This window comes from Anomaloglossus baeobatrachus, chromosome 6 (genome assembly GCF_048569485.1).
Source record: "Anomaloglossus baeobatrachus isolate aAnoBae1 chromosome 6, aAnoBae1.hap1, whole genome shotgun sequence".
In the NCBI taxonomy this organism is placed as follows: Eukaryota; Metazoa; Chordata; class Amphibia; order Anura; family Aromobatidae; genus Anomaloglossus; species Anomaloglossus baeobatrachus.
In genome coordinates this window covers 662,034-677,128 of record NC_134358.1, presented here as the reverse complement: position 1 = coordinate 677,128, position 15,095 = coordinate 662,034, and the positions used below count along the sequence as shown (strand labels likewise).

Here is a 15,095-nt window from a genome sequence, read left to right as displayed (position 1 = left end):
TTAGTTATGTTTTGGCTGCTGGGAGGCTCCCTCTGGTGGCCAGGAAGGGTTTGGACAGAGACCAGGTGGGTTGTGCAGTGCGTGTTTCCTTTGCTAACTCTCTGCTTATTTAAGTCCTGGTCTGATTGCAGGCTGTTGCCAGATGTCAGTTGTCCTTGTATCTTTAGCCTGCTTGATCCTGCTTTACACCACATCTACTCCAGATAAGTGCTTGCTCTTTATTTATTGTCTGGTTCTTTTGCTTATCTGGGTTTGTCATTTGTTGTGGTTGGTTTCAGTTTATTTCCTTCCAGGGATTTTCCCTCTCAGGGGATTGTTGAGGAACTCCCTGCAGTTCTGTGTGGAGTATAGCTCCTTTGGGTCCATGTGTTTGTGGCTTGTTGAATTTGTTATAATTCTTGTTTTCTGTTCATTGGTATGACAAGGGCACCTGGTATAGGACGGAGTTCAGATCGAGCGATCTGAGGGCCTTTATGTACTATCAGGAAGTTGGTATTTTGTAGGGGTTTTTCTCTGGCTACCATCAGTCCCTTTCCTGTCCTTTCCTATTTTAGTCAGCGGGGGCCTCACCTTTAGCTAATCCTATCATCTACCTGTCATAATCCCTGTCATAACCTGTCATAATCCTGTCATCTACCTGTGTATTGTGTTTTTCCTATATCACCGCAGTCTTTGAATGTGGGGGGCTTGCTATTCTTGTCTATTTTCTGAGGCAGAGAGTTATTCATCTTTCCTACCTTTAGGATAGTTAGTTCTCCGGCTGGGTTCGCGGTGCACAGGATGTTAGTTCACCCCTCGGCTACTTCTAGTTATGTTGGTTAGTAAGGGGATGGCGGCCATATTAGTTGCCAACGCTCTTGTCACCTTTTTGCCAATGATTTGTGGTGGTCTTCCATGGTTCCGGATCATAACAGTCGTTCCCATCGCGGTTCCCCATAGTTTACAGGTGCGATTGAAGGGTAAGCTCATTAAAATTATGGCTAAATTTGCAAAGTTACAACAAATAGCATAAATGACTTGCTCAATATTTTATTATGTCTTTTTGTGTCGTAATGGACAGTTTTTAAAAGTATTTTTTTTAAATGAATGTGTGGTTTACAGCTGAATTAAAAGGTATCAAAACTGTCAGCTCTGAAATACTGCAGTTTCCCCCCTTAAATGCTCTGGTCAATCACACTACATGGTGTTGTGAATGTCATCCAAGTGGGTGCTCATGTGGAGCTACCTCTGGTGGCCAAGAATGGTAATGTAGCTGAGTCTGAATCTGTGACTCTAAAGCCCGCTACACACGCTTCAATATATCTCACAATCCGTCGTTGGGGTCAAGTTGTAAGTGACGCACATCCGGCATCGTTTGTGAGGTGTCTGCGTGTGACATCTACGTGCGATCAGGATTGAACGCAAAACCGTTGATCGCAAACACATCGTATCTTTGTCTAGAATTGAACGTTTTGTTGCACGAACCTAGTGAATTGTAACGTGTGACATCCCTCATACGATTGTGGTGTCTGATGCTGTGTGCGCTCTGCACCGCAGCTTAAAAAAGGTCCGCTTCAGAGCACAGCTGAAAAGCTGCGTTCTGAAACGCCTCACAATGTCTGTCATTCACTAATCTCTGTCAGTCGGTCACTATCTCTGTCCCTCACTCTCTGTCCATGTCAGTCTATCCCCCTCTCTCATATACTCACCGATCCCCGGCGCTGCACGGCGTTCACAATGCTCCGGCGGCTTTTACTGTTTTGAAAAAGCCGGCCGCCCATTAAACAATCTCGTATTCCCTGCTATCCCCGCCCACCGGCGCCTATGATTGGTTACAGTGAGACACGCCCCCACGCTGAGTGACAGGTGTCACACTGCACCCAATCACAGCAGCCGGTGGGCGTGTCTATACTGTGTAGTGAAATAAATAATTAAATAATTTAAAAAAACGGTGTGCGGTCCCCCCCAATTTTAAAACCAGCCAGATAAAGCCATACAACTGAAGGCTGGTATTCTCAGGATGGGGAGCTCCACGTTATGGGGAGCCCCCCAGCCTAACAATATCAGCCAACAGCCGCCCAGAATTGCCGCATACATTATATGCGACAGTTCTGGGACTGTACCCGGCTCTTCCCGATTTGCCCTGGTGCGTTGGCAAATCGGGTTATAAGGAGTTATTGGCAGCCCATAGCTGCCAATAAGTCCTAGATTAATCATGTCAGGCGTCTGAGACACCTTCCATGATTAATCTGTAAGTGACAGTAAATAAACACACACACCCGAAAAATCATTTATAAGAAATAAAAACACAAACATATACCCTGGTTCACCACTTTAATCAGCCCAAAAAAGCCCTCCATGTCCGGCGTACTCCAGGATGGTCCAGCGTCGCTTCCAGCGCTGCTGCATGGAGGTGACCGGAGCTGCAGAAGACACCGCCGCTGCTCCGGTCACCTCCACACAGCTAATGAAGACAGCCGCGCGATCAGCTGAGCTGTCACTGAGGTTACCCGCTGTCACTGGATCCAGCGGTGGCCGCGGGTAACCTCAGTGAAAGCTCAGCTGATCGCGCTACTCACCGCCGCTCCTCTCACCTCCACGCAGCTAATGAAGGCAATAGCGCGATCAGCTGAGCTGTCACTGAGGTTACCCGCTGTCACTGGATGCAGCGGTGGATCCAGCGGTGGCCGCGGGTAACCTCAGTGACAGCTCAGCTGATCGCGCTATTGCCTTCATTAGCTGCATGGAGGTGAGAGGAGCGGCGGTGAGTAGCGCGATCAGAAGCGACGCTGGAGCATCCTGGATTACGCCGGACATGGAGGGCTTTTTTGGGCTGATTAAAGTGGTGAACCAGGGTATATGTTTGTGTTTTTATTTCTAATAAAGGATTTTTTCGGGTGTGTGTGTTTACTGTAATTTACAGATTAATCATGGAGGGTGTCTCATAGACGCCTGACATGATTAATCTAGGACTTATTGGCAGCTATGGGCTGCCAATAACTCCTTATTACCCCGATTTGCCAACCCACCAGGGCAAATCGGGAAGAGCCGGTTACAGTCCCAGAACTGTCGCATATAATGTATGCGGCAATTCTGGGCGGCTGTTGGCTGATATTGTTAGGCTGGGGGGCTCCCCATAACGTGGGGCTCCCCATCCTGAGAATACCAGCCTTCAGTCGTATGGCTTTATCTGGCTGGTTTTAAAATTGGGGGGGACCGCACGCCGTTTTTTTTAATTATTTAATTATTTATTTCACTACACAGTATAGACACGCCCACCGGCTGCTGTGATTGGGTGCAGTGTGACACCTGTCACTCAGCGTGGGGGCGTGTCTCACTGTAACCAATCATAGGCGCCGGTGGGCGGGGATAGCAGGGAATACGAGATTGTTTAATGGGCGGCCGGCTTTTTCAAAACAGTAAAAGCCGCCGGAGCAGTGTGAATGCCGTGCAGCGCCGGGGATCGGGGATCGGTGAGTGTGAGGCAAATCCTGGGATATGAAGACGAATTATGATTTCCAGTCATAATCGCTCTCATCACTCCATGGCCGTGCCCCCTCCCTTCTTGTTCTCAATGTCCAACATCTTGGAAGGTGTCACATCCTAGCAACACATCCCATGGCCATCTCCTGTGATATGGAGATTAGATGATGTGGGAACAATGGACACAGGATGACTCCCTGCCGTGACCCTGTGGTAGGGGCTGCTATCTAATTAGCAAGCTTGGAAGTATCCAGACAGAACGACTCCAGTAAAATATGGTTCATATCTCGCAAGCCATATTTCCGATAAATGTGGCAACCATAAAAATGGTGTCTCTGCATGCGGACGATGCTGGCATACCTTTTTTATGGGAGTAGGACATTGGGAAGTACCCCAGGCGTGATATCAGCCAATGGGGAACTAGTAGACAAGTCATGAGTCCTCTCGTTCTGTAGCTAAATTCATAATTGTCACAAGGAGAGCGTTGGCGTCCGCCTACGACGCTCCCAGGCAAAGTTATGGCCCATATTCCATGTTGTGGATATTGTCCATAACTCCAGCCAGGGGTGGAGCAGTGCTCCCTCTGAGGTCACTAAGGTAGGAGGGGACCTGGATTTGCCCAGGTTGATAACCCTACTTCGGCCATTTTCCAGTGTTCTTTCGCTGGGGGTCACGTGTAGGAAACATCTGTGGGAAGGATCCTAGAAACCTGGTCTACAGCGCCCCCCTGTGGCCAGACGCACAAGGTAACTGCTGGAACTGTGTATGCCTGTTTGTAAACCATGCTTTATCTGTAACTGTACTCTGACCTATGTATATTCTGTAGATTCCCTATTGTATATATTGTAGTTTCTAGTGTGCTTTAGGCTGATTAAATTATATAATTAATCTTGGGCTGTTCTGTTATCTCGATCTTGAATCCCACGTCTGTGTGTTCGGCTAATAGTTACCGTGAAGCGGTTGGTGGCAGCGAGTTGTGCCAAGGATTATTGTGGGGAGGCCAGTGAGATTCGGGGAGGTTTTATATATTCCACCCGCGGAGGTCGGGGGAATATATACCCTACTCTCACCGGGGACCCTTCAATAATCGGCATAAGTAGTATAGCGGCCTCCTTGCTTATTGTCGGGCAATTCCATAATTGGCCTGACTATAAGAGGGGCGCTAGAGAGCGCGTCACGTGCTCTGTCTGTCGGTCGGGAGGTATAAAGGAGGGGTGACCCCCACTTGTTACCCCCCGATTGTGACGTACTGGTAGCCAGCGCGGGGGATTTCTGAGTGACCCCCCCGGTGGTTCGTGACAGTGAGTATATGAGAGGGCTGCTCAATTCAGTTACTCAGGGGATTAGCGGTCACCGGTGAGTCCTTCACAGGTGACCGCTAATCAGGGCGCGACACAGACAGAGCCGCAGCATGACAATGAAGTCGGGTGAAGTTCACCCGAGTTCATTCTGACAGTGCGGCTCTTTCTGTGTCTACTGTCAGCGGCCATTCAGCTCTGCTACATGGCTGTCTGTGTCTACTGTCAGCGGCCATTCAGCTCTGCTACATGGCTGTCTGTGTCTGCTGTTAGCAGCCATGTAGCATAGCTGAATGGCAGATGACATAGTAAAAACGCATCTCTACATTACACACGCTTGGCAAGTCAATAAATAAAAAAAAAGAAAAAAAAAGGTGCCCAATGCATACGTCACAGAACAAATGATCTAAAGGATCGCACACAAAATTGATCAATTTAACATAGACTACTAACGCTCGTGTGACAGCAAATGAACGACTTACGTGCAATCTCATAAGATCCCGTATGCAACCTGGGCGTGTCACATCGCAAATGCGATTGTACAACTAATTGCAACGTGTAAAGCAGGCTTTACAGGTGATGGAATTAATTAGGAATCCAGGAAGTCCTATTGCTGATCAGCCTAGTGTATTTGGGAGGGCAGTTTCTGCCTGGCGGCCACCGGTGATTGATGTTTCCTGTTGCTTCTGAAGATTGCTGGGAGTTCTCCCATTTATTCTGTGCCTGAATTTAGTCCAGATAAGTTAACTGTTTCTGTGCCTAATTGCTGAATTGCACTTAAGGGTGTTTCTGATTAATTCTTTGGTTCTGTGTTTGGTTTCTTGTATGTGAAAATCTTTCTTTCTGCTTTTGTGAGCAGAGCAGCTCGTCTAGCAAGAAAGGGAGCTTGATCCTTGTTCATGTTTGGATTATTTGCATTTTAGAATATTATTTGTTCTGTAATTTTGTTTCTTCCCATTATATCTGCAGTTCTGTTTAAAGTGTCTGGCACAAGAGTACCTGATATAGTGGGGGACGATTGTGTGGTCTTACGATTTTTATTTATCAGGAGTTTGGTATTTTTTGCAGGGTTTTTTTGCTGGCTGCAATCAGTTATCTTTCCTGTCCTGTTGTATCTAGTAAGTCGGGCCTCACCTTTGCTAATCTATATGTTCTATCTGTGTATTCTGTTTTCTTACATCACCGTTGTTGAATGTTGGGAGCTTGCTATTCCTTTGGGGACTACTCCAAGGCAAGGAGTCCTCATTTCTATCTTTGAGGTGTATCAAGCTTCTCCGGCAGTGACGAGGTGTCTAGGTGTGTTAGGAACATCCCACTGCTACTTCTAGTGTTGTCCGATAGATAGGGGATTGTGGTCAGCTTACTTTCCAACTACTCTTGTGGTTTTGTTTTTTTCCTGATTAATGGGATTTTTTGTGATCGTCCACGGTTACCAGTTCATAACAACATGGTGAATTAAAGAGTCGGGGTTGGCCACTTTCATTCCATCACCTCACACCCCTACTAAAGGTCCTGTGCCCCCCATCTTTGTTCTACTTTGAAGCTACTCCGCTGGAGTAGATCACTAAATGTATAGTATATATGTAATGCAGTGATTTTACCTGTGAGCAATTCTTTGAAGGTCCAAGTCCCCTAGGTGGACTAAAAAAAATGTGAAAAACTATTTTAAACAATTTAGAAAACGTAAGACACATCAAACTGCCCACCTATCATTCCAAAATAAAAATAGTGCGATAACTGTACCGACTTGCAAAATAAAATTACCGGGTTGTATTTACCTCTAGAATGCTCCCGTATAAAAACTCGCATTTTTTTTCAACGTTCCAATGATTTTTTCCCATTTTTCAGTACATTATTGGATAAGATAAATGTAAATTTTAAAACTACAATTGGTTCTGTAAATAAACATGCCCAGAGCAATGTGAATGGAAAAATAAAAACTTAAGACAGAGGCGAAAACAACAAAACGTTATTCCAAATATGATAAAGTAGAAGGGAAGTGTAAATCTGGGCCATCAGTGATGATTCTGCTTTATTTCAGGTTACCCCTTCCTGGGCAACGAGGTTGTGACCCGCAGCTGCTCTCCGGCTGCAACATGTTTGCCTAGTGATATGGGTGAACTTGGAAATTCCCAATTTGTTTTCTGCTGCAACTTAGACCTCTGCAACAACCGAGGACTGAACGCTACAGCAACCGATGGCAGCGCAGGGATGGAAATCCGCGCAGCACATGGAGCGTTCCTATTAGGACTTCTGCTACCACTGACGGTAATGTGGCCATAAATGGAGCTCTATGGAGGATTGGTCCCGAAAAGGTCAATGCACCGTGATATGAGGGCACGTGGAATCAACGCCACCAGTGGAAATATACTCCACCCACACTCATTAATATTAATGGGAGGAACCAAGGACAATATTTATTCCCAGGTCTCACAATGATTAATTATGTAACGATAAGTAGGAGAGTATAGAACCAGAGAGAGGTCAGACACATAAGAATGGGTCACGGAAGGTGAACGTCACCACCAATCTTCATTTCTCAGTACAGTCTCTGATAATGCCAAAAAGCAAGGTATCTTCAGATTAGGACCTACACAGCAGTGTCAGACAGCTAGCCCTCCATTAAGAAGACCAACATAACAGTGCCAGATAGTGTCCCCACAACAGAGGCCACACACTAGTACCAGAGCGCTAGTGCCCCCAAACGTAGGGCCCACATACCAGAACCAGATAACTAGTGCCCCCAAAAGTAGGGCCCACATACCAGTAACAGATAGCTATTGCCCACATCATGGGGACCACATACCAGAACCAGATAGCTATTGCCCCCATCATAGGGACCACATACCAGTACCAGACAGGTAGTGCCCCATAATAGGGACCACATATCAGTACCAGAAAGGTAGTGCCCCATAATAGGGACCACATATCAGTACCAGAAAAGTAGTGCCCCCATAATAGCATAATAGGGACCACATACCAGAACCAGATATCTATTGCCTCCATCATAGGGACCACATACCAGTACCAGACAGGTAGTGCCCCATAATAGGGACCACATATCAATACCAGAAAGGTAGTGCCCCATAATAGCATAATAGGGACCACATGCCAGTACCAGACAGGGAGTGCCCCATAATAGGGCCCACATGCCAGTACCAGACAGCTAGTGCCCCCATAATAGGACCCATTCCACATATCAGTGACCCACTGGTCCACCAATTGGGAGTCTCATCGAAAAGCTACTGTAGTAGAGAAGAGTAGTAAGGTAGAATACTTCTAAACTACAGAACAAGTATTAACCAAAGGGAAGGATTGCAGAAAGGAGGCTGCAATTATTAATGATCACATAATTTATTCACGGACACTAATGAGGAAGAAGGAAGAACAAACAACAGCACAAATCAGATCTCTATTATCCAACTTTGTAACTAAAAAATGATAAAAATTAAAAAAATAAATTAAAACCGTTTATGATCTACTTTACTTTCACCGTCCTCATCTACACCATATGGTCCTCACACTCTCACCTCCGCCCTCATCTACACCACATGGTCCTCACACTCTCACCTCCGCCCTCATCTACACCACATGGTCCTCACACTGTCACCTCCGCCCTCATCTACAGCACATGGTCCTCACGCTGTCACCTCCGCCCTCATCTACACCACATGGTCCTCACGCTGTCACCTCCGCCCTCTTCTACACCACATGGTCCTCACACTGTCACCTCCGCCCTCATCTACACCACATGGTCCTCACACTGTCACCTCCGCCCTCTTCTACACCACATGGTCCTCACATTGTCACCTCCGCCCTCATCTACACCACATGGTCCTCACACTGTCACCTCCGCCCTCTTCTACACCGCACAGTCCTCATACTGTCACCTCCACCCTCATCTACACCGTATGGTCCTCACACTGTCACCTCAGCCCTCATCTACACCGCATGGTCCTCATACTGTCACCTCAGCCCTCATCTACACCCCACGGTCCTCACGCTGTCGCCTCCACCCTCATCTACACCGCACGGTCCTCACACTGTCACCTCAGCCCTCATCTACACCACATGGTCCTCATACTGTCACCTCCACCCTCATCTACACCACATGGTCCTCATACTGTCACCTCAGCCCTCATCTACACCGCACGGTCCTCATACTGTCAGCTCAGCCCTCATCTACACCGTATGGTCCTCACACTGTCACCTCAGCCCTCATCTACACCACATGGTCCTCACACTGTCACCTCTGCCTTCATCTACACCACACAGTCCTCACACTGTCAGCTCCACCGCCACCTACTCCTCACGTTCCTCATACTGTCACCTCCATCGTCATCTACACCGCACAGTCCTCACACTGTCACCTCCACCGCCACCTACGCCTCACAGTCCTCATACTGTCACCTCCGTCGTCACCTACACTGCATGTGTAACACCCACGGGGCAAGGGGTTAAATACTCGTCGCCGGGCATGATGATATCGGGTCTGGGGATGTCACGGGTGGCTCTTCCAGGTTTTGTGGCCCTGAGGCGTACAATAAAAGGGGAGGATGTAGGAGGATGGGGGTAGTAGTTGGAGGTTAAAGTTGTCGTGACGCCACCTGCGGTATGCGGCCAGGGAATTAGCCGCCGCTATTGTCGCTGTCCTTCACGGCTGATGGTAGTGGCAGCTAAGGTGTTTCTGCTCCCCACAGGTGGAGCGGGCCCCAGGGAGGATGATGAGAGTGGTAGCATAAGTTGGGGTGCAGGACTGAGGGCGCCGACAGTAATTGTACGACACAGACTGGTTGTTTCCTTTACTGGTTAATGTCCTGAATTACAGTGGTCCGGTCAGCCTGAAAGCACTGGAGAATCTCCCTTTGCCGGGTGTGATGGATGCCTTCCTCAATACGCTTGATGAGTGGGTCACTATGGCTTGAAGTCTCACAGCGTCTCTCGTCTTCTTGGCAATCTGCCTGGTCCCCTATGGCGGGCAGCGCAAACCAGATGTGGGGCCCGCTTGTATTACTGCGGCCCCAGGCTCTGTTTACTGCTTCACCGTGGGAGCCTCTGTTTGGCCAGGGGATGTAAAATACTGCTGGGCCGTTAGCACCTTACAGTCGAGGATCCTGGTGTCCTGATCTCTGTGCTCGGTCCAAGAAAGCTCAGAGCAAGCTCTCAGACAGCGACCGGTCTCCTTCCTCTCCACTACTGTTCTAAAGTTTTCCCTTCCTCCTCCTTTGTCTAACCCCTCCCCAGCCCAGAATCCACAGGGAAGCTCGGCCCAAACAGGACTTGAGCTCCCCGTTCTGGCCAGGAATGGGAAATGTTGCATGTGATGTTACCTAACACAGAGTTCCCCGCTGCTTCCAGGCATAGCATTGCCCCCCCCCAATGAGAACAATGCCACTGTGGCTCCCCTGACTGTCACTTCGTCAGTCATCTACACAGCACGGTCCTCACACTGTCACCTCTGCTCTCATCTACACCGCACGGTCCTCACACTGTCACCTCTGCTCTCATCTACACCGCACGGTGCTCACACTGTCACCTCCGCTCTCATCTACACAGCACGGTCCTCACACTGTCACCTCTGCTCTCATCTACACCGCACGGTGCTCACACTGTCATCTCCGCTCTCATCTACACTGCACGGTCCTCACACTGTCACCTCTGCTCTCATCTACACCGCACGGTCCTCACACTGTCACCTCCGCTCTCATCTACACCGCACGGTCCTCACACTGTCACCTCCGCTCTCATCTACACCGCACGGTCCTCACACTGTCACCTCCGCTTTCATCTACACCGCACGGTCCTCACACTGTCACCTCCGCTCTCATCTACACCGCACGGTCCTCACACTGTCACCTCTGCTCTCATCTACACCAATCGGTCCTCACACTGTCACCTCTGCTTTCATTTACAAAGCACGGTCCTCACACTCTCACCTCCATGGTCCTAGAATCATAGAATGGTAGAGTTGGAAGGGACCCCAAGGGCCACCGGGTCCCACCCCGTGAGTGCAGGTTTTCCAAAATCATCCCAGCTATAAGTGTATCCAGCTTCCGCTTGCAGACTTCCATTGATGAAGAGCTCACCACCTCCCCCAGTAGCCTGTTCCATTCTCTGACTGCCCTCACTGTCAAAATGTTTTTCATGTCTAATGTGAATCTCCTTCCTTTTAGTTTCACCACATTGCTTCTTGTACTTCCTTGTGCTAATGAGAATAGGGTAGTTCCATCTGCTCTGTGCCCTCACACTATCACCTCCAATGTCATCTACACCGCACGATCCTCACACTGTCAGATCCACCATCATCTACAGCGGAAGATCCTCACATTGTCACCTCTGGTCTCATCCACACAACACGGCCCTCACACTGTCCCCTCCACCATCATCTACACAACATGGTCCTCACATTGTGACCTCCAATGTCATCTACACCGCACGATCCTCACACTGTCACTTCCACTTTCATCTACACCACACGGCCCTCACACTGTCAACTCCATCCTCATCTACACAGCAAGGCCCTCACACGGTCACCTCCTCCGTCATCTAGACCGCACGGTCCTCACACTGTCAGATCCACCATCATCTACACCGCAAGATCCTCACATTGTCACCTCTGGTCTCATCTACACAACATCCCTCACACTGTCCCCACCAACGTCATCTACACAACACGGTCCTCACATTGTGACCTCCACCGTCAACTACACAGCATGGCCGTCACACTGTCACCTACTCCCTCATCTACAGCGCATGCTCCTTACGCTGTCACCTACTCCCTCATCAACGGCGCATGCTCCTCAAACTGTCACCTCTGCCATCATCTGGAATCTCTACTCCTTGGCTAGGTCCTTCCCGAAGGGATATCTGGCTATTTTCCATCTCAAGTCTCCTAACAGAGGCTCCATGGACCTTTTTGATTTGCATACTTTCCAGGGGGCAATGCACCTAGGATTTCACTGTGTTGAGCGCCTTCGCTGGCTGCCGGCAGTGTTTTCTCTGGCTGGTCTCCCTGAGATCAGTGATTGTTTTGTCTTGTTTGTCTACTAGGCATTGCTCCCACCTGGCCAGAATCCTACTCCGCTCTGATGAGGGGCAATACCCCGAAACAGCTGTCTGTGGATGGATACCTGGACTTGGTATTTCCCTTGTCATATCTTTAAGCTTGTGAAGAGCTGGATATTGACTAAAAGGGACACTTAATATGGTGGTTATGGTGGTCTCCTAAAAAGAGCCACTCCTTGGCTAGCTCCTTCCCGGAGGGATATCTGGCTATTTTCCATGTCGAGACTCCTAACAGAGGCTCCATGGACCTTTTTGATTTGTCATCTGGAATCTGGAATGCCGACCACAAGAGGTGGTAATGGCAGATATTATAACAGCTTTCAAAAAAGGGCTGGATGATTTCCTCAGAACATAACATTGTTGGTTATAAGAGAATTATGTGGATATTGTGAATTTTTTCTTCCAGTGAATCAATCCAGAGACGTTTCAATAAAATATTACTTTTATTTTAAAAAAATTAAAAAGCCATTCTGCGTGTATCTGACAGACAAAACTAGATCTTGAATGTTTCAGACTACGCGTTTCGACATATTGCACGTCTTCATCATGGTCTAAGTAAAAGACAATCCCGTCCACCATTGTAAAACATAATGATTAGGCCATGCGATGTCTTAGTGAAAATAATGAATTAATTAAAGGTGTGTATACTAAGAAACCACCTAAGATGGAAGAGGGAGTGCGTATATCATATATGAATACTGGTCATTCAAGAAAAAATGTTAAATTCAGATACAAATGCAGTATAATCAATATCGAAGTATAAATACAAATATTCATTTTAGATAAGACAATATTTGTTGTTACTAAGAGAAATATGATCTCAATTCAGAATAGATCGCAAAATGCATTCATAAATGGGGACTATCAAATGCCGCACAAACAATGGAGCAGAAATAGAGAAATAACTGCGTCAGAAGATATTTTCCCAAAGTTCAGAACATGGATAAACATGAAAGGTCCGACAATGATTTAACACTGTGTTATCCGGTCTTGTGTGAGGCTCAGACCCTGCGACATTCTTGTTTCCAATGTAAAAATCCATTTCCTTCTCTGTTTTGGATCTTTCTGCGGTATCTCCTCCACGTACCGGCCTGAACACCCTCGTAGTGCCAGGAAAGGTAAGAGGGGAGAGATCTGCTCCATGTATATTTGCAAAATGTTTTGATACCGCAGATATATTCACCGCGGTGGGATTTGCTGTGTCAGTGTTTCCTTATGCGTTTTTTTAGAGGTTCTATTGTGCACCCTATGTATTGTAATTGACATTCATTACAATTAATCAAGTAGATGACATGGCTGTGCTACAAGTGATGGAACTGGAGATGTATAAGTGCTATTATTTCACATGGAAGTGACAGTTTTGGTCTTTTCTGCAATGGAACAGCACTTGTATCTATGCTCCACATTTGTAGACCCTGTCACGTTTCGCCATGTACTTGATTGGGGAGTTGTCTTGTCATTGAATAGACTTGGAGAGAAGATGTTGTAAATTGTAGCTGCTTTTTTTTACCACAAATCTGACTGTTATTTTTCACTATTTCTTGTTACTTGTTGTCCCGTTCCAATAGAAGTATCTCTACACTGTGTTCCAAATTATTATGCAAAAAATATTTTTTCATATTTTCCTAAATTAACTTTATGAATTGCAGTCATTATAGTTTCATAGTTTTTAAGGTTGAAGGGAGACTCTAAGTCCATCTAGTTCAACCCGTAGCCTAACATGTTGGTCCAGAGGAAGGCAAAAAAAACCCAATGTGTCAAATAAGCTCCAATGGGGAAAAAAATTCCTTCCTTCGTCCACATCCGGCAATCAGACTAGTTCCCTGGATCAACACCCTGTCATAAAATCTAATATACATAACTGGTAATATTACATTTTTCAGGAAAGGCGTCCAGGCTCTGCTTAATGTTAGTAGTGAATCACTCAATACAACATCATGTGGCAGAGAGTTCCATAGTCTCACTGCTCGTACAGTAAAGAATCCTCGTCTGTGATTATGATTAAACCTTCTTTCCTCAAGACGTAGCGGATGCCCCCGTGTTCCAGTCGCAGGCCTAGGTGTAAAGAGATCTTTGGAAAGGTCTCTGTACTGTCCCCTCATATGTTTATACATTGTGATTAGATCCCCCTAAGCCTTTGTTTTTCCAAACTAAATAACCCCAAGTTTAATAACCTATCTTGGTGTTGCAGCCCCCCCCATTCCTCTAATAATCTTGGTCGCTCTTCTATCTACCTGTAATATTATGCTATTCATAACCTTCTATACTGTTACTAACAAGAAAAGCCTCCATTCCTCTCTTACATTCATTCAGTGAGTTGCCATCACCACTTCCTCAGGAAGAGAGTTCCAGAGCCTCACTGCTCTTACCGTGAAGAACCCTCTTCTATGCTGATGTAGGAATTTTCTTTCCTCCAATCGAAGAGAATGCCCCCTTGTTCTTGTCATAGTCCTTGGTACAAACAGATCATGGGAGAGATCTCTATATGGCCCTCTGATAAATTTGTACATATTTATTAGGTCTCCCCTAAGTCTTCTCTTTTCTAGAGTAAATAGACCTAATTTTGATAACCTTTCCGTGTATTGTAATGCACCCATTCCATTTATTATTTTAGTAGCCCGCCTCTGAACCCTTTCAAGTTCAGTAATGTCTTTCTTCAGCACCGGCGCCCAAAATTGCACACAATACTCCAAGTGTGGTGTGACAAGTGATTTGTACAGAGGGAGAATGATGTTTTCATCTCGTGCCCCCAGACCTCTTCTAATGCATCCCATCACCCTATTTGCTTTGGTGGCTGCTGCCTGACACTGGGCACTCCAATTTAGATTCTTATTCACTAAGATGCCTAAGTCTTTTTCCATGTCTGATTTCCCCAGCAGTTTCCCATTTAGTAAGTAATCGTAGCATCTGTTTCTCCTTCCCATGTGCATAACCTTACACTTATCTGTGTTAAACCTCATTTGCCATTTTTCAGCCCAATTCTCCAATTTACTCAAATCCATCTGTAGTTGCAAACTGTCCTCCTTTGTGTTAACTACCTTACATAGTTTTGTATCCTCTGCAAATACTGATATTTTACTCTGTAAACCATCCACCAGATCATTAATAAATATATTAAATAGTAGGGGGCCCAATACAGACCCCTGTGGCACCCCACTAGTAACCCTGGCCCAATCTGAGTATGCGCCATTAATAATCACTCTTTGTTTTCTATCACTAAGCCAGCTACCCACCCATCTACACACATTTTCCCCGAGCCCAAGCTTTCTC

The 15,095-nt window shown here is 46.7% G+C and overlaps 1 protein-coding gene across 1 annotated transcript in view; it reads left to right on the top strand.

Annotated features, from left to right (window-relative positions):
• The window catches only part of LOC142243792 (ly6/PLAUR domain-containing protein 2-like), a 71,117-nt gene extending 62,892 nt beyond the window's left edge, over nt 1-8,225 (top strand). The window contains exon 3 of the mRNA XM_075315991.1: nt 6,802-8,225. Coding sequence (XP_075172106.1) covers nt 6,802-7,043 — 242 coding nt within the window. The 3' untranslated portion in view covers nt 7,044-8,225. The remainder of the gene's footprint in view (nt 1-6,801) is intronic.
• Nucleotides 8,226-15,095: the final 6,870 nt, after the last annotated feature.